The 23492-nt window shown below is 68.4% G+C and overlaps 3 protein-coding genes across 3 annotated transcripts in view; 2 read left to right on the forward strand and 1 right to left on the reverse strand.

Annotated features, from left to right (window-relative positions):
* The first annotated feature begins 1392 nt into the window (after nt 1–1392).
* On the forward strand, nt 1393–7741 carry RARG (retinoic acid receptor gamma). The gene is made up of 8 exons (XM_030037382.2): nt 1393–1612; nt 4111–4259; nt 4760–4901; nt 5307–5467; nt 5561–5737; nt 5852–6056; nt 6743–6901; nt 7446–7741. Exons 1-8 carry the CDS (start codon nt 1468–1470, stop codon nt 7619–7621), a joined length of 1314 nt encoding a protein of 437 aa, XP_029893242.1. The 5' UTR covers nt 1393–1467; the 3' UTR covers nt 7622–7741.
* Nucleotides 7742–9811: 2070 nt separating this feature from the next.
* On the forward strand, nt 9812–17403 carry ITGB7 (integrin subunit beta 7). Its single transcript, XM_030038069.2, has 15 exons — nt 9812–9878; nt 9973–10046; nt 11277–11478; nt 11780–11950; nt 12051–12292; nt 13312–13470; nt 13545–13640; nt 13732–13821; nt 13935–14075; nt 14492–14679; nt 14879–15102; nt 15510–15732; nt 16233–16462; nt 16997–17157; nt 17255–17403. Exons 1-15 carry the CDS (start codon nt 9812–9814, stop codon nt 17315–17317), a joined length of 2331 nt encoding a protein of 776 aa, XP_029893929.1. The 3' UTR covers nt 17318–17403.
* A 1311-nt stretch (nt 17404–18714) lies between these two features.
* ZNF740 (zinc finger protein 740) overlaps nt 18715–23492 on the reverse strand; it is a 7401-nt gene continuing 2623 nt past the window's right edge. The window contains 5 exon segments of the mRNA XM_041128866.1: nt 18715–19644; nt 19774–19892; nt 20005–20128; nt 20264–20335; nt 20441–20527. Coding sequence (XP_040984800.1) covers nt 19555–19644; nt 19774–19892; nt 20005–20128; nt 20264–20335; nt 20441–20527 — 492 coding nt within the window. The 3' untranslated portion in view covers nt 18715–19554.

A 23492-nucleotide genomic window follows, 5' to 3' on the forward strand; every position in this document is an offset into this window, starting at 1 on the left:
CTGGGGGCAGGTCAGGGCACTCCCTCCCTCCTGGGGGGGGTGTGTGTGGGGTGTGACACTGTGTGACCCTGTGTGACACGTTGCGTGTGACACTGTGCCTGTGGCACTGTGTGTGTGTGACACTGTGCCCGTGATGACACTCTGTGCCCATGGCACTGTGTGTGTGTGTGTGTGTGTGTGTGTGTGTGACACTGTGCGTGTGTCTGTGACACTGTGTGTGGCACTGTGTGTGTGTGTGTGACACCACGTGTGTGTGACACCGTGTGCGTGTGACACCGCGTGTGTGTGTGAGACACTGCGTGTGTGTGACACCGCATGTGTGTGTGTGTGACACCGCGTGTGCGTGACACCGCGCGTGTGTGTGACACCGCGTGTGCGTGACACCGCGCGCGTGTGTGTGTGAACTGCGTGTGTGTGTGTGACACCGTGTGTGTGTGTGAGACACTGCGTGTGTGTGACACCGTGTGTGTGTGTGCGTGACACCGCGTGTGTGTGACACCGCGTGTGTGACACCGCGTGTGTGTGACACCGTGTGTGTGTGTGTGACACCGTGTGTGTGACACCGCGTGTGCGTGACACCACGCGCGTGTGTGTGTGAACTGCGTGTGTGTGTGTGACACCGTGTGTGTGTGTGAGGCACTGCGTGTGTGTGACACCGTGTGTGTGTGTGCGTGACACCGCGTGTGTGTGACACCGTGTGTGTGACACCGTGTGTGTGTGTGTGACACCGTGTGTGTGACACCGTGTGTGTGACACCGTGTGTGTGTGTGTGACACCGTGTGTGTGTGTGTGACACCGTGTGTGTGACACCGTGTGTGTGTGACACCGCACGTGTGTGTGTGTGACACCGCACGTGTGTGTGTGCGACACCGCGTGTGCGCGACACCGCGCGCGTGTGTGTGTGAACTGCGTGTGTGTGTGTGACACCGTGTGTGTGTGTGAGACACTGCGTGTGTGTGACACCGTGTGTGTGTGTGCGTGACACCGCGTGTGTGTGACACCGCGTGTGTGACACCGCGTGTGTGTGACACCGTGTGTGTGTGTGTGACACCGTGTGTGTGACACCGTGTGTGTGTGACACCGCACGTGTGTGTGTGCGACACCGCGTGTGTGTGACACCGTGTGTGTGACACCGTGTGTGTGTGTGTGACACCGTGTGTGTGACACCGCGTGTGTGTGACACCGCACGTGTGTGTGTGTGACACCGCACGTGTGTGTGTGCGACACCGCGTGTGCGCGACACGGCGCCGCTGACACGGCGCGCCTCCGGGTCCCCCCGCGTCCCCCCCACCGCCGCCTGTGCCGGCCCGGCCCCGCCCCCGCCCCCCGCCCCGCCCCCGCCCCGCCCCGCCCCGGTCGCTGGCCGCGGGGCCGGGCCGGGCCGCGCCGCACCCGCCGGGCCGGGGCCGGGGCCGGGGCCGGGATCGGGGCCGGGATCGGGGCCGGGGCCGGTGGGTGCCCGCCGCCATGTACGACTGCCTGGAGGCGCTGGCGGGGCCGCGGCGGCTGCACGACGTGACCAACCGCGGGGCCTGCGCCCTGCGCAAGGCGGGGTACGGGCCGCGCTGCGGGGCCCTGCCGCCCTTCGCCTGGCCGCCGCCCGCCCGCCGCGGTACGGGGAGGGGGGGGGCGGGGGGGGGGGGGGGGAGTGCGTGCGAGGGTGTCTGGGACCCGGTGCGGGTCCCGGCCAGCGGGAGCGGGGCCGGGGCGGGGAGCCGGAGTGTGCGAGTGTGAGTGTGAGTGCGGGGGGGAGTGTGCGCGCGCGCGTGCGTGTCTGCGACCCCACGGGAGGGGTGAGTGTGAGTGGGGGGTGAGTGTGTAACTGCGAGTGTGTAAGTGAAGTGTGAGTGTGCGTGTAAGCGTGAGTGTAAGTGCGGGTGAGTGTGAGTGTGTGCCAGTGACGCGCGGGGGTGTGGAAACTTGGGTGTGTGACGCGCGGGGGTGTGGAGGGGGGGGGTTGCGTGTGCCTGTGGGGTGTGTGTAAAGGGGGGGAGGGGGGCTGGACCCCCCCCCCCCATCCCGGTAGCACCCAGCCCAGGAGGGGACCCGGGGGGTGAGGGGGGGGGGGGGGGTCACACTGGTTTGGGGGGGTGGCACGAGGGACCCGGGGGGGACAGGGACGGGGACCGCTTTTGGGGGAGGCCACGGGGATCGGGACCCCGTTTGGGGGGGCAGCAGTAGGGACCCGGTTTGGAGGGGGGCACAGGGACGTGGACCTCATTTGGGGGTACCGCAAAGGACCCCCTTGGGGGGGATTTGAACCCGATTTGGGGTCCTGGACCCATTTGGGGGGCAGCAGTAAGGACCCGCTTTGGGGCCGGATACCCCGTGGGGCCGGGGGGGGCCCACGGGGGCAGCCGCAGCCCCCCCTCCGCCCCCCCCGCACCCCGTGGAAATTTGGGCACAAACAGGCGGGGGGGGGCACACGGGGGGGGTCCCGCCAGCTCCGGGGGGGGCTGGCGATGCAGCGGGCCCCCCCCAGGCCCCCCCCATCCCGTCCCGGTGCCCGCAGGCGGGGCTCCCCCCCCCCGTGCCCCCCCTTCCCAGCTCCCCGGCCCAACTGGTTCCAGTCCGGGGTTGCCGCACCCGCCCAGCGCCGCTGCCAATGTGGCACTTAACCCCTGCGGGGCCGCCCCAAAACCGGCCTCACCCCCCCCGGGGGGGCTGGGGGGACGCTGGGGGGGTCCCCCCTGTTCAGCCGGGTGACTGGGGGGGCCAGCAGCCCCCGGCTGGGCGGGGGGGGTCCCCCTGCCCCCCCAAGTTAGGCTCTGTGGAGGGCTGGGGGGGAACACTGCCTTGAAGCCAGGCAGCCCCCCAAAAACCGAGGGGGGTTTTAGGGGGGTCCCCACAGTGTTGTGTCCCCTCCCCAATGGCGTGTGCCCCCCCCCGGGTGGTTTTGGGGTGCTGGTTTTTTTGGGTTGGTGCCTGGAGTTGGGTCAGACCCCCCCCCCAAATCAAAACTTAGCCTTGAGGGGAAACTGAGGCACAGGGAGGGGAACCCCAGTGTGCCCCCCCCCCCCAAAAAACATCCCCCAGCACCCTCTGTGGGGCACCAACAGCACCTGGGGGGGGGGGGGCGGATCCCCCCCCCCCGACTTGAGGTGTCCCCAGACGGGTCCCCGTGGCTGTGGGGGGACTGGGGGGCACCCCACACACGCTCCCCCCCTTGCACAAGGGGCGTGCGAGGTGAGCGTGCGAGGCGGGCGTGCGAGGGGGTGTCACAGGGTGTGGCGCCCGGTTGCGGTTGCATTTCCAGGGCGGGGGGGGGGGGGGGGGCCCTGTTTGTTTTCGGGTGACCATCGAGTGTGTGTGTTTGTGCGTGCACATGCGTGTGCGAGGCAGGGGGGGCTCCCACCCGTGTGGTGTGTTCCCCCTGTCGTTCCCCCCCCCCCCCCCCCGGCCCAGCTGCAACCGTTTTAGGGCCGGTTATAAATGGGCTGTTTGACGCCGGGCGAGGGCAGGAATTTCCTCAATTTCAGCAATTTCGGCTTTTTTTATAAAAACACACACACACACAAAAAACCTCACCCACCCCCAGCCGCCCTCCCGAGCTGTGGGGCAGGGTGGGGTCCGCCTGTGTGTCCCCCCCCCCCACCCCCCAGCAGTGACATTGATGTCACCACCCTGTGGTGGCACCCCCAGGGCCATTGGGGGGGCTAGGACCCCCCCCCCCCCCAGTGTTGGGGCTGGGGGGGTTGCAGGGGCCCTGGGTAGGTGGGGGGCGGCATGTGGGTGTTTGGGGGGGGGGCATGTGGGAGCATGGTGAGGGGGTGCTGGCCTGCACCCCCCCCCCCCATGCCTTGTCTCCTCATTGTCCCCCCCCTCTGTCCCTGTCCCTCAGTTCCCCCCCCAGGACAGACGCAGCTCCCTGGGGACAGCGCGTGGGACCCCTGTGACCCCTTCCCACCCCACGGGGACCCCCATGGCCCACACGAATAGGGAGGGACCAGCCAGACTCCTGCCCCACCCCCGTGCCTCAGTTTCCCCCCCCCCAACCAGCAACGTGGGGTGGTGGCCTCTCCCAGCCTTGGGGGTCTCATGCAGAATGGGGGGGTGAGGTGGTGTCTCCAGCAGCTGCCTGACCCCCCCCTTTCCCCCCCCCCCCCGCAGCTGTGGAGACCCAGAGCCGGAGCTCGGAGGAGATGGTGCCCAGCTCGCCCTCGCCGCCCCCCCCGCCCCGCGTCTACAAGCCCTGCTTCGTCTGCAGCGACAAGTCCTCGGGCTACCACTACGGCGTCAGCTCCTGCGAGGGCTGCAAGGTGAGGGGGGGGCCTGGGGACCCCCCCCGGGCACTGCGGACCCCATGGGAGGAGTGGGGAGCCAGCACTGGGGAGCCTTGCTGGGGGGAGTGGGGAATCCCGGGGGTGCTAGGGAGCCTGCACAGGGGGGCACTGGGGAGCCCCCCCCAGGGATGCTGGGGAGCCTTGCTGGGCGATACTGGGGAGCCCACCCAGGGCAGACTGGGGACCCCGCCAAGCACTAGGAACCCCCCAGGGGTGCTGGAGAGCAGCTCATGGACACTGGGAATCCCATCTGGGGATGCTGAGGACCCCCCCACTGGTAGTAGGTAGTCTTGCTGGAGGGCACTGGAGAGCCCCCCCCAGGGACTCTGGGGAGCTCCACCCCGGGCGCTGGGGAGCCAGCACTGGGGAGCCTTGCTGGGTGGGGGTCACTGGGGAACTGGGACTGGGGAGCCCCCCCAGGCATGCCACCAGCCCCCTCATCACCCCCCCCCCCATGTCCCCCGTGTCCCCCCCAGGGCTTTTTCCGCCGCAGCATCCAGAAGAACATGGTGTACACGTGCCACCGGGACAAGAACTGCCAGATCAACAAGGTGACGCGCAACCGCTGCCAGTTCTGCCGCCTCCAGAAGTGCTTCGAGGTCGGCATGTCCAAGGAAGGTGCGCTGGGGTCCTGGGGGGGGCTCCCGAGGCGGGGGACACACCACCGTCCCCCCGCTCCGCCGGGCATCGCTGATGTCCCGCTGGGTCTGTCCCTGTGGGGCTGGGCACCCTCGCGGTGGGGATGTCCCCTTCCCTTGGGAGGATTTGGGACTGGGGGGGCAGGCAGGGCTGGTGACGCCCCTGGAGGTGGGGGGGGGGCTTGGCCGATGCCCCCCCCCCAGGGTGGGGGGGCCTTGGCATCCCCTCCGGCTGCATTGTGCTATATGTGGATATCCTGCTCACGCATCCTGTCCCCGCGCCCCGGTGAAAGGAGGGGGGGGGGCCAGGAAACACCGCCTGGGGAGGGGGTGGGGGGCACCCCCAAATCCCCTCCTGATCCTCCATCCCCGCCCCCCCCCGCAGCCGTCCGTAACGACAGGAACAAGAAGAAGAAGGAGGTGAAGGAGGAGGTGACGGCCGAGAGCTACGAGCTGAGCCCGGAGCTGGAGGAGCTGGTGCAGAAGGTCAGCAGAGCCCACCAGGAGACCTTCCCCTCCCTCTGCCAGCTGGGCAAATACACCACGGTGAGCACCCGGGGAGGGGGCACCGGGGGGACACCCACCACCCTCAGACCCGTAGTTGAGTCCCCTTGCTTGTCTGTCCGTCCCCTTGCCAAGAACTCGAGCGCTGACCACCGGGTGCAGCTGGACCTGGGGCTGTGGGACAAGTTCAGCGAGTTGGCCACCAAGTGCATCATCAAGATCGTGGAGTTCGCCAAGCGCCTGCCCGGCTTCACCGCCCTCAGCATGGCCGACCAGATCACCCTCCTCAAGGCCGCGTGCCTCGATATCCTGGTGAGGGTCCGGGGCGGCGGGGGGGGGGGGGGGGCTGCGGGGAGGTCAGGGGGGTGCCTCACGTGGGTCCTGACACACCGCCCCCCCCCCCCCGGCCACGTCCGTCCCCCGTAGATGCTGCGGATCTGCACGCGCTACACGCCGGAGCAGGACACCATGACCTTCTCGGACGGGCTGACGCTGAACCGCACGCAGATGCACAACGCCGGCTTCGGGCCCCTCACCGACCTCGTCTTCGCCTTCGCCGGGCAGCTGCTGCCCCTCCAGATGGACGACACCGAGACCGGGCTGCTCAGTGCCATCTGCCTCATCTGCGGAGGTGGGGGACCGGGGGGGGGGACACACGCGGGGTCCTCCAGGGCAGGAGGTAGCAGGGATGCGGGCACCTCTGGCTCAGGAGGCAGCTGGCACATGGGGACACGGGGACCTCCAGGCCAGGAGGTAGCAGAGACATGGGGACCTGTCTTCCAGGAGGTACTGGGGACATGGGGACATAGGGAGCTCCAGATCAGGAGGCAGCAGGGATGTGGGGACACAGGGACCTCCATGCCAGGAGGACGTGGGGACATGGAGGAGCTCCAGGCCAGGATGCAGCAGGGATGTGGGGACATGGGACCCCCGGTCCGGGAGGTGGCAGGGACACGGGCACCTCTGGGCCGAGAGGCAGTGGGGACATGGGGACCTCAGGAGGAAGCAGGGACGTGGGGGTCTCTGGATGATGGGGCAGCAAGGACATGGGGACATGGGGACCTCAGGGCCAGGAGGAAGCAGGGACGAGGGGACGCAGGGACCTCCGGATCAGGAGGACGTGGGGACATCGGGACCACCAGGCCAGGAGGCAGCTGGGACACGGGACCTCCGGATCAGGAGGCAGTGGGGACGCCAGGGACACCCCGCTGGATTCGGGGCTCAGGGATGGGTGTCGGACGAGGGGCCACAGAGGACAGAAGGGGGTGACTGGGGCTGGTGACACCCCCCACCGTGTGTGTGTCCCCCCCTGTCCAGACCGCATGGACCTGGAGGAGCCGGAGAAGGTGGAGAAGCTGCAGGAGCCGCTGCTGGAAGCGCTGAAGGTGTACGCGCGCCGGCGCCGGCCCCGCCAGCCCCACATGTTCCCCCGCATGCTCATGAAGATCACCGACCTGCGTGGCATCAGCACCAAGGGTGAGGGGGGGGGGCAGGGGACCCCCGGGACCCCCCCCCCAGGCCTGGGGGGCTCACGGTGCCGGGGAGGGTCCTGGAAGGGGGGGGGGGGGAAGGTTGTGGGGGAAAATTTGGGGTGCTCAGAGGGGCTCGTTCGTGGGGGGAAGCTGGCGGCGGGGAGATGGTGGGGAGATGCTCGCGGGGGGGGAAACTCTTATGGGTGGGGGGTGCTCGGAGGGGCTCGCTCACGGGGTGGGAAGCTCGCGGGGAAGGTTGTGGGGATGCTCGCATGGAGGATGTTCACAAGAGGGGAAGCTCCCGGGGAGATGCTCGCAGGGAAGCGTGGGGGGGGGAATTTTGGGGGGATGCTTGGAGGGGCTTGTTCACGGGGGGGGGGGGGGGAAGCTCGCAGGGGGAAACTTGTAGGTGGGGGGGTGCTCGGAGGGGCTGGCTCATGGGGTGGGAAGCTCGCAGGGAAGCTCACAGGAGGGGATTGAAGCTTGCGGGGGGGGGGCTTGAAGCTCGCGGGGGGCACGGCTGTCAGCTGACGGGGGGGGTCCCGCAGGCGCAGAGCGAGCCATCACGCTGAAGATGGAGATCCCGGGGCCGATGCCCCCCCTCATCCGGGAGATGCTGGAGAACCCCGAGATGTTCCAGGAGGAGGAGGCGGCGCAGCCCCCCCCCCCCCCGGAGCCCCCTGCTGCCCAGGACAGCCCCCCCGGCCCCCCCGCTTCCCCATAGCCCCCTGCCCTTGCTGGGGGGGCCACCATAACCCTCCACCGGGGTTGGACATTCACAACTGCCTTCCAGGGCCCCCCCCTTGCTCCGGGGAGGGGGAGCCCCCATGGTGTGCCCCCCCCCCCAAACTTGGGGGGGGGGGCTCCAGAGACTGACGGAGCCGGCCCGGGGGGGACCCCGTGGCAGAGCTATTGCCTTAAGCTGGGGGGCCCAGGGAGGCCCCCCCACCCCAACCTCAGCTTCACGCCAAAGCCCTACCCCCCCCCCAGCCCCGCTACAGCCCTCCACCCTTGTATTGGGGGGGGGGGATTTGAGGGGGGGGCAACGATGGACAGAAATTGCCTCCCCCCTCCCCTACCCCCCCCCCCAGCCCCACTACAGCCCTCCACCCTTGTATTGGGGGGGGGGGATTTGAGGGGGGGCAACGATGGACAGAAATTGCCTCCCCCCTCCCCAAATTAATGCCTGACACCCCCGGGGTGCCGCCCCCTGCTACGCACCTCCCCCTCGTCAAACCGGGGGGGGGGGGGGCCCAGGCATCCAGGAGGGCCCCAGGCATCTGGGACTTTATTTATTGGAGACAGGGTGGATTTGGAGGGGGGGGGGCACCCCCATTCCCTTCCCCCCCCCCACCCCGGGGCACTGCTGGGGCAGAGGCAGGACCCCCCCCCCCATTCTGAGGGGGGCATTTTATTTGCTGGTTTATTTTATATTTGGGGGGGGGGGGGGGTGGGGCGCTGCTTGTGGGTTTTGCTTTTTGACGCTGTTGGGGTGGGGGGACCCCAAAATCCCCCCCCGCTGTCCCCCCCCCCCGGCACAGAACACTATAGAGACCAAAGATGAGGGGCACAAGGTGACCCCCCCCCCTAGACCCCCCAGTATTGCTGGGGGGGTCTCAAGCCATAGTCACAGTGACCCCAATGCCATGGGGGGGCTATGCCTGGTGCCCCCCCCCCCCAGGGCAGCATTGGGGGGGGGGAAGGGGTGTTTCACACCCCAACTGCCCCCAGGACCAAACTGCCCCCCCCCCCCCCAAATGTCTGTTACTCCCAGCCTGGCTGGATGGGGAGGGTCCCTGACCCTCCCCAATTTGCCCCCCCCCCCCAATTTAGGGGTGCACAGCCCTCGGGGGGGGCCTGTTACACTACACGGGGGGGTGCCCCCCCCCCCCGGGGCAGCACTTTTCACCTGTTATTTATTCCTTTGCGTTTACACCGGGGTCCCCCCGGCCTGGGGGGGGGGGTACACCCCTGCCGCTGCCCCCTGCCGCCCCCCCGCCGGTGTCCGAGCTGCCCCCCCCCTCTTGCCGGGGGGGCCCCCCCGCCATGTTTACAGCCCACCCCCCCCCCCCCCCGCCGGGGGAGGGGACACGGGACTTTTCTATTTTTGCAAAATAAAGTGATGGAAATTTGGGGGGGTCCTGGTGTGGTGGGGGGAGCGGGGGAGGCACTCGGGGGCGGGGGGGGGAATGGGACTCTTGGAGCCGGGGGGATCCCGGGATGATGGGGGACCCCCCCGAGGACGATTGGGGACACCCCTCGCCCGCCCCACTCTTGGGGACAGTTGCGGGACCCCCCCTCAGGGATAAGGGGGGACACAGGGATGAGGGGGGCACCCTTGGGTGGGGGGGAGGGGAACGCCCCCGGGGTGATGGAGCGTCCCCGAGACAACGGGGACCCCCCCCGGCGGGGGGCAGGGCGGTGGCTGCAGGTCCCGGCGGTGGCCGCGGGGGGGGGGCCCCGGCGCTGCGGAGTTACACCGGCACCCCCCCACCCCCCGTTCCCCCCCCCCCCCCCCCCCCCGGTGGCGGGTGCACCCCTCGTACCACCGCCCCCCTTCGGGGAGCTTCCCCCCCCCCCCCAACATACCTCCCGCAGCGCCCAAGCCCCCCCCCCCGGCCCCTCCCAGCCCGCCTGTACCCCCCCCCCGAGCACCCCGATCCCCACCCAAGGGTACCCCTGCCCAACGTCCCCCCCCCCCGCGGGCTTCCCCCCCCAACCCCTTCTCCCCCACCCCAGGGCCGCGGGGGGTGGGGGGGGTCAGGGCGCGGCACCTGCGGGGTCCCATCCCCCCCCCCCCCCGCCCCGGGGCAGGATGCGGCCCCTACCCCGCCCCCCCCCCCCCCCGGGAGCCGCCCCCCCCTCGTCGTCTCCCCCCCCCCCCCCCGCCCTGCCTCCCAGCAGCGCCGGGGCCATGGGGCGGCCGGGGGGGCTCTTGCTGCTGCCGCTGCTGCTGGCGGCCCCGGGGGCGGCCGGGACAGGTAAGGGACTTGGGGGGGCACCCGCGGGGAGGATCCCTTCCCCCACCCCAGGCACCCTGACCCCCCCCTCCGACCCCCCCCCGGGTGTCCCCAGGGTCCTGCGAGCCCCAGGCGTCCTGCGAGGCGTGTGTCCGCTCCCACCCGCGATGCGCCTGGTGTGAGGACCCGGTGAGTGTGGGGACCCCCCCGATCCCCCCCCACCCTGACCCCCTCCTCACCCTGACCCCCCCACCCCACCCGCAGCGCTCAGGGTCCGGTTTTGGGGGTTCCCCACCATACTGGGGGGCGTTGTGTCCCTGGGGGGGGGGGCCGTGTCCGTGGGGGTCACAGTGTGGCTTTGGGGTCCCCCTGGGGGGTCGCAGGGTGGGGTGGGGGAGTGGGGTGCGCTGGGGTCCCTGGGGGTCCCCCTGAGATGTGGGGTCCCCGTGTCCCGTGGGGGGTTCCATGCAGTCCCCATTTCCCGTGGGGGGTCACCGTGTCCTGTGGGGTCCCCACGAAGTCCCCATGTCCGTGGGGGTCCCTGGGTGCCCTGGGGTCCCCTGGGGCTGCAGCATCCTGTTGCAGTAGGGGTGCAGCATGGGGGGGGGCCTGGTGTCCCTTGGGGTGTCCCACGGGGTCACAGTGTGCTGTGGGGTGGCAGCTGTGCTGTGGGGGTCCCCGGTGTGACGCAGGGGGGGGGGCACAGCATCCCTGTGGGTCCCCAGTGAGGCACGAGGCCCCTTATGTGCCATGGGGTGCCGGGGGGGGGGTCCCAGGCTCCCTGGGGACCGTGTGCCTGGGGGTCCCTGGGCCCCCAAGTATCCCATGAGGGTCCCTGTTGTCCCTGGGGCCCCCATGTGCTGTGGGGCCTGGTGGGTGCCAGCCCCCCACCCCCCTCCCTTGCGTGACCCCCCCCCCCCATCCCTGCGGTTTGTCACCAGGAAGCAGCAAAACCTCAGTGACAAACAGCCGGGGGGGGTTGAGGGGGGTGGGGGTGGCCCCCCCGCAGCACCCAGCACCCGCCTGTCTCCCACGTCCCCTCGGGGGCAGGGACGTGGGGTGCAGGGGAACGTGGGGTGCAGGGGAACGTGGGGTGCAGGGGATGCAGAACGTGGGGTGCAGGGGAACGTGGGGTGCGGGGGGGGTGCAGGAGGGACACCGCAGAGGGACGCGGGGTGCAGGGAGGCGAGGTCTGGGACGATGGGCGCTGGGGACGCGAGCGATGGGTGCAGGAGGGATGTGGGGCGCAGAGCGATGGCTGCCAGGGAGGTGGGTGCTGGGGGGGTTGTGGGGTGCAGGTGGCTGTGGGGTGCGGGGCGGTGGGTGGAGGGGGGATGTGGGGCGCGGCGGGACGTGGAGCGGTGGGTGCGGGGGCAGGGTGGGGCAGGGGGTGCTGGCGCTGACCCCCGTCTCCCGCAGGATTTCACGCGGGGGGGGCAGGCAGAAGCCACCCGCTGCGCCCCGCGGGAGGCCCTGGAGCGAGCTGGGTGCCCCCCCGGCGCCGTGGTGGAGCCCCGCGGCAGCGTGCGGGTGCTGGAGGATGAGGAGCTGGGTCCCGGGGGGGGCCGGGGGGGGCCCACCCAGCTGCGGCCCCAGAGCATCCAGCTGCTTCTCCGGCCGGGTGAGGGGGGGGGCACGGGGAGAGGAATGGGGGGGGGGGAGAAGATGCAGAAGATGGGGGGTGGTGGGGGAGATGGACGGGGGGGGGAAGGAGATGTGGGATGGGTAGCGAGTTGGAGGGGGTGAAGAGGAAGGTGGAGGATGGCTGGGGGGCTGGAGAAGGAGGATGGAGGGGGGGACGGGGAGATGGGGCAGCCCCATGCTGGGGGGGCTGGGGAAGGGTGCCGGTGGGATGCGGGGGGAGCTGGGAGCTTAGTTTTGGTGGGGGGGAGGCTATCGGCCCCCCCTGACCCCCACCCCAGGGGAGGAGCAGAGCTTCCAGGTGCGGTTCCGGCGGGCGCAAGGCCACCCCGTGGACCTCTACTACCTGATGGATCTCTCCTACTCCATGAGGGACGACCTGGAGAACGTCCGCAAGCTGGGCAGCGACCTCCTGGCCGCCCTACGCAACGTCACCTCCTCCGTCCGCATCGGTGGGGACACGCCGGGGGGGGGCCGCCGGGGGGATTTCGGGGTGCTCGGGTGCCCCCCCCCCCCACGCTCCTGCAACACCAAAGCTTTGTTCCCCACCAGGTTTCGGCTCTTTCGTGGACAAGACGGTGCTGCCCTACGTCAGCACGGTGCCCTCCAAACTGCGTAACCCCTGTCCGGAGCGGCAGGAGCCCTGCGACCCCCCCGCCGCCTTCCGCCACGTCCTCTCCCTCACCGCCGACGCCGGGGAGTTCGCCGAACGCGTCAGCCGCCAGCGCATCTCCGGCAACCTGGACGCACCCGAGGGCGGCTTCGACGCCATCATGCAGGTGGCCGTCTGCGAGGTCAGTGGGCGAGGGTGGGAGCGGGCAAAGCCGGGGGGGGGGGGTGTGCAAGGGTGCCCGCCGGCAAGCGGGCACATGGGAGTGAGTGTGCGCGGGTGTAGGTGAGCCTGCGTGCGAGAGGATCTGCAAGAGGACGCGCGAGCGTTTCTGTGTGCAAGTGTACCTGCGAGTGTGGCTGGGAACGTGGCTGTGTGCAAGAGCATCTGCAAGTGTGCCTGCCTGAAACCACGCTTGCCTGCAAGTGTTGCCTGCACACAGGAGCATCTGCAAGTGCGCATGCAAGCATTTCTGCGTGCAAGAGTGCGTGCAAGTCTGTGAGCATGCCTGCATGCAAGAGCGAGTGCAAGCGTGCCTGCCTGCAAGCGATCCTGCAAATGCGTCTGCCTGCAAGAGCGTGTGCAAGCGTGCGTCCAAGCATGCCTGCCTGCCTGCGTGGGTGCCTGCAAGAGCGTGTGCAAGTGTGCGTGCAAATGTGCTTGCCTGCAAAAGCGTGTGCAAGCATGCGTGCAAGCATGCCTGCCTGCAAGCGAGCCTGCATGCGTGGGTGCCTGCAAGAGCATGTGCAAGTGTGTGTGCAAGCATGCCTGCCTGCAAGAGGATGTGCAAGTGTGTGTGCAAATGTGCTTGCCTGCGAAAGCATGTGCAAGAGCATGTGCAGGTGCGCCTGCCTGCAAAAGCGCCTGCCAGCGTGCGTGCAAGCACAACTGCCTGCAAGTGTGTGTGCAAGTGTTGCTGCATGCAAAAGCACATGCAAGTGTGCCTGCAAGAGCATGTGCAAGCATGTGTGCGTGCAAGCAAGCATGCATGCCTGCAAGTGAGCCTGCATGCATGGGTGCCTGCAAGAGCATGTGCAAGTGTGTGTGTGCGCAAATGTGCCTGCCTGCAAGTGTGGGTGCAAGCATGCCTGCATGCAAAAACCTGTGCAAGCATGCATGCATGCAAGCTTGCCAGTGCCCACGCACGTGTCCAAGCTTGGCGTGCACCCTGTTGCGAGCCCCCCCCCGCCCGTGCCCCCCCAGGAGCGCATCGGCTGGCGCCCCGTCACCCGCCTGCTGGTCTTCGCCTCCGACGACACCTTCCACACGGCGGGGGACGGCAAACTGGGTGGCATCGTCGTCCCCAGCGACACCCGCTGCCACCTTGATGCCAGCGGCGTCTACACCAAAAGCCACCTCTATGTAGGTCCCCAGGCACCGGGGGGGGGGGTGGCTGGGGGGGGGGGCCCAGCACCCATGCTCCCCCCCCCTTGCAGGACTACCCCTCGGTGGGCCACTTGGCCCAAGTGCTTTCGGCCGCCAACATCCAGCCCATCTTTGCCGTGACGGGTCCCACCGTGCCCGTCTACCAGGTGAGAGAGGAGGGGGCTGTCCCGGGACGGGGACGGGGGGGGATCCCTGAGGGGGGGGTCCCGGGCCCCCCCTGACCCTGTGCCCGCGCAGGAGCTGAGCCGCCTGATCCCCAAGTCGGTGGTGGGGGAGCTGCGGGAGGACTCCAGCAACGTGGTGCAGCTCATCGCTGACGCCTACAACGTGAGGGGGGGACACACGGGATGCCTGGGTGGGGTGGCCCCCCCCAGATGGGGTGGGTGCCCCCCAGGGAGGGTCGGTGGGTGCTGACGCCCATGGGTGCCCCCCCCCCCCAGAGCCTCTCGTCCACCGTGGAGCTGCAGCACTCGCCGCTGCCCCCTGGCATCAGCCTCAGCTACGAGTCCCACTGCGGGGGCCCCCCCGGCCCCCCCCGGCCCCATGGGGGCCTCTGCACCGGCGTCCGTGTCAACCAGGAGGTGGGGGGACATGGGGGGGGACATTGGGGGGATATAGGGAGACATGGGCACAGGCTTGGTGGGCATGGGGGGGACATGGGGGGACATCGGCACAGGCATGGGGGGGCACAGGGGAGGCATGGGTGGTCACAGGCTCGGGGGGGCTGGGGGGGCACGGCCGCAGGTTGGGGGGGACACGGCCCCGTGGGGCAGCGGGCAGGGCTGGGGGTGCTGGGCTGGGTCAGGCTGGGCTGGGCTGCTCCCCCCCCCACCCCGGGGGTGACAGGGCTGGGACGTGGGGGACCCACGGGGGTGGCAGAGCCCCAGGGACTGATCCTGCACCCGCCCGTGTCCCCCCCGTCCCGTGTCCCTGCCTGTCCGACCTGTCTGTGTGTCCTTCTGCATCCCCTTGTGCCGTGGGTGCCCCCCCCCCGCAGGTGACCTTCACGGTGCGGGTGCAGGCGGGGGTCTGCCTGGGGTCCCCGCAGCGGGTGGGACTGCGGGTGCTGGGCTTCACCGAGGAGCTGAGCCTGGAGCTGGGCACCCTCTGCGGGTGCTCCTGCACCCACCACCAGCCCCAGGCCCCCCTCTGCCACGGCGGCACCCTCCTCTGCGGGGTCTGCAGGTACCGAGGGGGGGGCATGGGACAGGGTGGGGCGGCAGGATGGGGATCTGGGGGGGTGGGCTGGAGGCAATGGGGGGGAAGGGGGGGTCCATGGGGTGGGCTGGGGGTCCAAGGGGAGGGATGGAGGCAAAGCGGGGGGGTGTCCATGGGGCAGGGGGGGGGGGCTGACCATGGCTGATACCCCCCCCCCTTGCCCCAGGTGCCCTGGGGGCCGTCGGGGCCGTCGGTGCGAGTGCGAGGGAGCGGCGGCGGAGGCGGCGGAGGCGGCGGGGGGCTGCCGGCCCCCCAACAGCACAGGGCCCCCCTGCAGCGGCAGAGGCCAGTGCGTCTGCGGCGCCTGCGAGTGCCCCCCTGGGCTCAGCGGGACCCTCTGCCAGTGCGACAACAGCGGCTGCGAGCGCCATGAGGGGCTGCCCTGCGGAGGTGGGGGGGGGGCCACGGGGGCCACGCCTGTGCCTGTCCTGGGGGTTCCCATCCCTGGGCAGGGGGGGCTGTCCCCATGGCATGTCCCCATGGGTCCCATCCCTGTCACATGTCCCTGTCCCCACGGGTCCCATCTCCAAGGGGGTCCCATCCCCATGGCGTGCTCCTGTCCCACGGGTCCTGTCCCCATCGTGTCCCTGTCCCCGTGGGGGTCCCGTCCCAATCAGGTGCCCCTGTCCCCACGGGTCCCCTCCCCACTGCATGTCCCACGGGGGTCCCGTCCCCATCACGTTCCCATCCCACTACGGGTGGTCCCATCCCTGTCCCACGGGTCCCACGCGGGAGCGGGGGTCCGGGGGACACCGCGGTGGCCCGTTGGGGCCGTGTGATGCCAGCGCGGTGCCCAGGCCCGCAGCGGGGCAAGTGCGTGTGCGGGACGTGCCGGTGCCACGAGGGCTTCGGGGGCAGCGGCTGCGGTTGCCCCCTGGGCCGGGGGGGCTGCCTGCACGGTGGCCGGGAGTGCAGCGGCCACGGGCGCTGCGTCTGCGGGAGCTGCCTCTGCCAGCCCGGCTACGTGGGACCCTTCTGCGCCCGCTGCCCCTCCTGCCGCACCCCCTGCCAGCGCCTCCGGTGAGCCCCCGGCATGGGGACATGGGACAGGGACCGGGATTGGGATGGGGACATGGGACGTGGGTGGGGACAGAGGTCATGGGGGGGGGGAATGGGGTGGCCGGGGGTATGGGGACAGAGATTGGGATGGGGACACGAGTGGGGAGGGGACAGGGGCTGAGGGGATGGGGACAGGGACACGGGACGCAGCTACGGGCGGGGACCAGGACTGGGACATAGGACAAGGGTGGGGAGGGGGTGGGGGAACGGGGACAGGGACTGGGGATGGGACACGGGTATGGGGGGGTAGGGGGGCTGAGGGGATGGGGACAAGGGATGGGGGGGACGAGGACACAGGCATGGAGGGGATGGGACAGGGAAGATGTGGGACAGGGATGGAGCTGGCGGGGGACACGGGGACAGGGATGGGGCCACGGGGTCAGCGAGGGCGGTGGGCCGGGGGGGGGGGGGGGCAGGGGGGCCAAGGCCAGCGCCCTGAGGGGGGGGCCGGGGGTCCCCAGGGACTGCGCCGACTGCAGTGCCTTCGGGCTGGGGCCGCTGCGGGGGAACTGCAGCCATGCCTGCGCCCATGTCACCACCCGGGTGCTGCCCGCGCCCCCCCCGGACCCCCACGCCTGGTGCCGGGAGAAGACTGAGGATGGCCGCGTCCTCCTCATCCTCATCGAGGGGGAGGGTGGCGAGGATGAGGATGAGGACAGGGAGGTGACGCTGACCGTCTGGGTTGAGGAGGGTGAGTGCGGGGGCACCCCGGGGACCCCCATGCCCCCCCAGCGATGCCATGTCCCCACAGACCCTCCGCCCAGGAGTCCCTGCACCCTACGGGACCCCTCTGCCTGTCGGGGGGGTCCCTGTCCTGAGGGACCCTGCACCCCAAAGGACACCCTGCCCAAGGGGGGGGGGGGTCCCTGCACCCCAATAAACCCTGCACCCCACAGGGCCCTATGCCTGGGCGGGGGGGTGTTTGCACCTATGGGACCCCCATGCCCCAAGGGCCCCATATACCTGGGGGAGCATCCTTGCACCCCCAGACACCTATGGCTGGGTGGTTGGGGGGGGGGGGGGAAGTCTTTGCACCGACAGGACCCCATGGATTGGGGGGGGGGGGGTGTTTCCCTGCACCCATGGGACCCTGTGGGTGGGTGGTCCTCACCCCCATGGGACCCTGTGGGTGGGGGGGTCCTTGAGCCTGTGGGACCCTGCGGCTGCTTGGACGGGGTCCTCGCTGCCATGGCCCCCCCCGCCCAGCCCTGCCCCTCTCCCCCAGCCGGGGCGGAGGGCACGGCGGGGCTGGTGGCCGGGCTGGTGGCCGGGACGGTGGCACTGGGGCTGCTGGTGCTGGGGCTGTACCGCATCGCCACCGAGGTCTACGACCGGCGGGAATTTCGGCGCTTCCAGCGGGAACGCCAGCACGCCCGCTGGAACGAGGTGACCATCCCCACGTACCCTCTCTGTCCCCAAACTGGGGCTACCCCCCCACCCTGGGTCAGGGCCCTGACCCCCCCCCCGGCTGTCCTCCCCACAGAACAACCCCCTCTTCAGAAGTGCCACCACCACCACCGTCAACCCCAGTTACCGGCCGGGCTGAGGGGACAACGGGGACACCCCGAAAGCCACCCCAACCCCACTGTGTCCCCAGGGACACCCCCCCCCCCCCCGCTGTGCTGGAAGACTCTCAATAAAAGGAGCCGCCGTGTCCCCAACGTGTGACACTGTCACCTCCCTTTGCCAGTGGGGCCAGGTCCCCAGGGAGGGAGGTAAGTGGGTGCTGGGGGGGGGGGGGGGGGGGGGCGACAGCTCCCAGCCAGATCCAGCCCCCCCCCTCCCATCAAGAAGTGGAGCCCGGGTTAAAAAAGAAAAAACCCGACGAGTTTTTATTTAAATAAACCCTAAAGGCCGGGGCGGGGGGACAGGGACCGACGCTGCGGGGGGGGGGGGGGGGGGGGGGGGGAACACGCTGGGGACGGCTTAGAAAAAAACTACAGTTTAAAAGTGACACAGGGTCAGCCCTGCGGCCGCACCCTGACACCCCCCCCCCCCCCCGCCCCGGGGCCGCACCCTGACCCCCCCCGCCCCCCCTTCCCTTCCCCCATAGCAAAATAAGTGTATTAAAACCCCAAAAATCAACAAAAAACCACCCCCAAAATGAAGCTGGGGGGGCGTGGGGCCCCTGTGCCCCCTCCCTGGGGGGGCGTGTCTGGATGCGGCCGCTGCACTTTTGCCCTCACCGGTGCAGACGGTGAAACCTCCGTGCCGCCAGTTTCGCTCCCGGTTTCGTTCCCGGTTTTAGTCAGCCCCCCCGGCTTTCCCACGCCGGGGCAGGGTCCGACCCCCCCAAGCTCCCAAAAACCTGGCCTGGCCCTCCCCCCCTCAAATCCCAGAGACGCAAAAGGCCGACGGGGACAGAGTCAGGCGAGGGGGGGTCACAGCTCCTGCCTGCAGCCCCGTGCCGGGAGCTGCCCAAGCTGAAGCTCTTCTTGCAGCGCAGCCGGGGGGGGGGGCGCCCAAAATGGGGGAGAGCGGGGTGTCTCCTGTCCATTGGGGTGTCCCGACGCGGTATCAACAGAGACAGCACAACCGCCCCCCCCCCGCCGCCCACAGCCGCATTCGGTACCGACCCCAGTTCCAGGCAGCACCAGAAAGAGGAACAGGGCGCAAAAATGATGACTTGGGGGCGGGGGGGGGAGCAGCAGCCAAATTCGGCCCCTTTGCTCCCCCCCGGCATGGAAGCGTTCGACGCGGGACGGCACAGCGTCCAGGACCCGCTTGCAGAGCAGTCTGTGCTTTGGGGGGGGGGTCGCAAGAGGGGCTGGGGGGGCAGCCAGGCACCGTCGGCATCCCCAGGACTGTCCCCAAAGAGCCCGGCTCTTCTCCGGCGTCCCCGAAATGCGGCGTGGGGGCGAGCAGGGGTGACCCCCCTCCCCGGCAGGGAGGAGGGCTGGGAGCTGGGGTGGGGGGGGGGTCTCTCCACGGCCACCCCTTGCCCCCCCCCCGAGGCTCCGGGGATGTTCAGGTCAAGTCAAGGGTCTTCCCCTCAGCATCGGGGTTTTCCAGCAAACGGCCCGTTTTTGGGTGAGGCTCCGTCTCACCTCAGCACCCCCCCCCAGGTGCGTCACAGCCCCGGCCCCCCCACCAGAGCCGGGGGTGGAGGCGAGCAAAGGCAACGGCCCCAAAACGCGCGCGGAAAGAAGAAGAAAACAACAACAAAAAAACCCAATGAAGAAACTCAAAAGGAAAAGGGAAGCACCGCAGAGCTTGCTGCTGGGACGGCCCCCCCCCCCGCAGCCGACAGCTGCTGCAGCCCCACCAACGCTTGTTTTTCCTCTTTTTTCTCAAAAAACAACAAAAAAAAAGGGGTTAGACACGGTTCCTCCCTGCGAGACCCTCCTACCTGAGAGCCGAGCGCCTGCGCGAGCCCGTCCGGCGGCCGAAAGGAAGCGGTCGGGGCTGGAGGCGTCCCGGTTTTGCTCTGCTTTAGGCCGGCTTGGGGCTCCAAGCCTTTCCTGAGAGGGGGAGGGCGGGACTCGGGAATAAAACGGGGGGGGGGGGGGAAATAAGAGGCAGGTTTAGAGGCAGCTGCCTGCGGTTTCTGCCGGTCGGGGGAAGGTTTTTCCAGATCATCTTCGAGTTATGGACAGCGCTGTCAGCTGAAAGTCCGGGCGAGCGGCCGGCTCTTCCCCGTCCCTGCCGCGGGGAGCTGGAACAGGGGCGAAAACCCAGGAGAAACGGAGGAGGAGGAAGGAAGGGGGGGGGGAGGAAGGAAAAACAACCACCCCCGGAGCTGCCGTCGGCGTTCCCAGCCGGTGCCGGGGCTCAGCTCGGCTCCTAGAGCAGCAGCTGCGAGTCGGGGGTCTTGGTTTGGCAACCTTGGCACATTCGTTTGTGTCTCAGCAGCCGGTCTGTCCTGGAGAAGCTCTGCGGCAGAGGTTGGGGCGGGGGGGGGGGCGGTTATGAGCCGTGGGGGGGGTGTTTTCCCCCCTCCAGCCCTGTCCAGATCCCTAGGGAGCAGATCCCAGCCGGATCCCGGCTCCCCTGGGGCGGTACCTGCATGCAGCGCTCGCACTGGTAGGGTTTCTCCCCACTGTGGACGCGCTTGTGACGCTCCAGGTGATATTTCTGGATGAAGCGCATGTCGCACACATCGCACTCGAAGGGCTTCTCGCCTGGAGGGAACCAGGGGGGCCACGACACATAATTAGGGGGGAGCCGGGTGTTTAATTAAGGCAGCCCGGCGCTCGTTAGGGTGGTGGGAGGTGGGGCATTGGCCGCCGTTACCGGTGTGGATGAGGATGTGTCTCTTGAGGTGGTAGCTGCTGCGGAAGGCGCCAAAGCAGTGCTCGCAGATGAAGTTTTTGGGGATCCTCAGCTGGAAGGAGCCGTTCTGCTCGATCACCACCACCTGCGGAGCAGAGAACCCCCGTCAGCGGGGGGGGGGGGCAAATCCGCCCCCCAGAGCCCCCCCCCGGCCGTCCTGCGCCTGCCGGAGTTTGGGAAATCTTCCTCCTCCTCCTCCTCCTCCTCCACGGCGGCAAACCTGGCTGCCGAGGCGGGATCCTCTCCGGGAGGAGCGGCTGGGTCCCTCGGCGCCGGCCACCCGCTTGCGGCGCTGGCACGGGGAGGGAGGACTGGGTCAGTCGCGCCCGTTCCTGCCCCAGGACCCCCCCCCCCGTGCCGCCCCCCCATCCCGTGAAATCGGGGTCCCACGACCTGCCTTTTTAATGGATTTTTTCGGCTGCGAGGCCTCGGCCGTTTCCTCCTCTTTGCGACTGCGGGATTTCTCGCCGTCCTGACGGAGAGCCTCAAGAAAATCAGATTAGAAGAGGAAAAAATGATGTTAAAGGAGGAAAAAAAATCGAATTAAAGGCGGACAAAGCGGAATTAAAGGAGAAAGCGAAATTAAAGGAGGAGAAAGTCAAATTAAAGAGAAATCAAGCCGTACCACAAACCTCCCCGGGGGCTCTTTATTTTGGGGGAGGAGGCGGCGGCAGGAGAAGCCATCCCACTTCCACCCCGGCCACATGCGAGAGACACGTCGGAGCACAGCATGGCGATCCCGCAGCCGCTGGGATCCCTCCGGAGCCAGAAGCCGGCCGGCCTCACCGACATCTTAACGAATCTCCCAACTCCTCTGGCTTGGGGATTTTTATTTTTATTTGGCTCCGCCGGAGCTGCGAGCAGCCACAGCGTTTATTTGTCAAGGCTTCGCTGTCTCCTGACGAAGCCGGGCGTCGCGACGGGCTGCGACACCTCCCCAGCAGCGCCAGGGAAGCCAGGCTATTTTTAGGAAGGCGGGTTATGATGCAGTTTGCAAAATTCAGCCGTTTTTTTTTTTTTTTTTTCCCTTGCGGAAGGAATTGCTGCCCCCCTGCGGCACCGGTGGCCTGAGCAGCGACCGATGGCACCTTTACCTGCAAAAACGCCGCCTTTACCTGCAAAAACATTTCCCGGCAGAGCACTGGGGGCTCAGGCACCCCCAGTGACTTGGGGACCCCCTCCCCCAAGGTTTTTAAGCTGCACTTCAGCCCTCACCTCCCCGGAGAAAGAAAAGCCGGGCTGCTTCAAGAGACACTAGAGTGACAGCAATGCAAAAGCACTAATTGCCTTTGAAAACACGCGTTCTTATCTTTGTTAAAAAGAAATAATAAACTTTGGGACTGCCGGACTTCACGCAGATTATCTCTTACCAGGCTCCTGGCCGGGGAGTGTGATAATTAACCAGGGAAGCGTCACAGCAGCCTTAACAAAGATAAGAATGACAGACGCGGGAGTTTCACAGGCTACTCGTTTGCCGTCTCTAATTAGCCAAAGCTCGCCTGCTGCTGCTCAGAGCTGAGGGATCGCTCGCTCAACGGTGCTTAAAATGGTTTCTTCCACAGAAATCCCCGCACCAGCATCAATGTAACAACCACCAGCATTTTCCAGCACGGAAAGAAGAGGGCGAGAGGCTCCAGGCACAGACCACCTGCCCATGTGCGACGCCAGGCCCCTGTCCTGCTTCCCAGCCCCACCAAATCCTCATTTTTGGTGTCCTGCTCTTCTCCTTTGGTCTCAGCCCGGGTTTTTTAGGGCAGCGTGAAACCCTACCCCGCTCTTTCATCCAGGTGCTGGGCAGATGGAGCCACCTGCCCTCCTGAGCTCCCTCCCAGCACCTCTGACGCTGGCAGGAGCTCCTGGCTCCCACCAGCGAGCCAGGACCGATGCTCTGGCCGTTCCCTGACGCTCTGGCCAGACCTTCGCTCCCAACGTCCATCAAGACCCCAGAAGGGACGGAGAGAAGAGCTGAGCCTAAAACCGACCCTCTACCCCGCAGGTTGGCGGCACCTCATCCAGTCCCACTCCCATCCTTCCCCTCCCTGTAACCACCAGAGCTGCCTGGGCTGTGCCCGCACCGGTCGAAGGAGAGCTCTTAGGGCCAGGAGGGGACCCAAGGGCAGCTCGGACCCTTATTTTTAGCCCCCGCACATCCACCCCCCAGGCTCGGGGGTCTCCGTCCCCCATCACCGTCTCCTTGAGCCTGCAGCCTCCCCAGGCAGCCATCACTCCTCGCCGACGTCTCCGGGCCGGCTTGGGTCCTCCAGCCGCGCTCCGTCCCTGTGGCCAGCCCACGGCTCCGCTCCAGGTGGTTTCGGTAAAGCCGTGACAGCCGAGCGACACGGAACGGCACCGGTGACAACGGGGAGATGCGCGGCGGCCGCTCGCCCCGGAGACAGACCTCGGCAGCGCTGGGTCCCCTCCTCGCATCTCTGGCTGCTTCCCGCTCCCACGGGAATCCCAGCCTCAGCTTTGAGGCTGGGGGTGACTGGAAATGCTTCCCCCAGGAGCCCAAACAGACACGGAGCCACCCTGGGGCGGGGGTGACCCCATGACACCCACACCTCTCACCCCCCGCCAAGCTCCATGCTGGTGCCGGTGCCAGCAAAATGGTTTCTGACACCCCTGGGAGAGCGGGCAGCACCTCGAGGACCCTGCCCAGAGAGGGGTCCCATCCTGACCTGGGGGGGGTGATGCCTTCCAGCCCCCCAGCACCGTACCTGGGAGGGTGACGAGCTCCCAGTGCTGCTCAGGGGCCTTGCCAACCCCTGGTGGCCGCCCCCAGGCTTTCAACACCAGCCACAAATGTCTCTGGGCCAACCCACCCACCCCCCCAAAATTTTGCTGGGGTTTTTTGGGACGGCAAGCCTTTCTGATCTACCCGTTGGCAAAGGCCAGAAGCCGTAAATCCGGCCGGGCCTTTGGAGTGACTCGAGCTGCGTTTGCCAAGGGGAAAACTCATGGAAAGATGACGTCAGTGCCGGATAAAAACGCCGGGAGAGCAGCAGTGACCGCCGGGAAAAAAACCGAAGGAGGAACGTTCTCCTGCCGGAGCCAAGCGCCGTTCCCGGGGAACCGGGAGACCGCCCGGCACGTTCCGCTGATGTCGGATCCGCTCCCGAGCGGCCACCGGCCTCTTCCAAAAACCGTCCGCCCCGGTTTTGCTCCGGCCACGTCGAAGGGTCGCCGAGGCCGGGGCGGGAGCTGTCGGTGCGAAACAGCATCTGTCGCAGGATAATGGCGTGGCTCTGCCCGCCGACACCGCAGCGGGGGGGGGGTGTGGTGTGTAAAAAAACCCCAACGACCCCCCAACCTGGGCAGAAAACGCCCCTTCCCGCTGGTTTTCACCCCGCTGAGGGGTGGCCGAGCCCCCCCCCCGTGGCTGCTCCCTGGGCTGGGACAGGGGAGGGGGGCGTCCACAGTCGCCCTGTGCCAGGCTGGGTTGGGGGGGA

The sequence above is a fragment of the Aquila chrysaetos genome, chromosome 15 (genome assembly GCF_900496995.4).
Source record: "Aquila chrysaetos chrysaetos chromosome 15, bAquChr1.4, whole genome shotgun sequence".
In the NCBI taxonomy this organism is placed as follows: Eukaryota; Metazoa; Chordata; class Aves; order Accipitriformes; family Accipitridae; genus Aquila; species Aquila chrysaetos.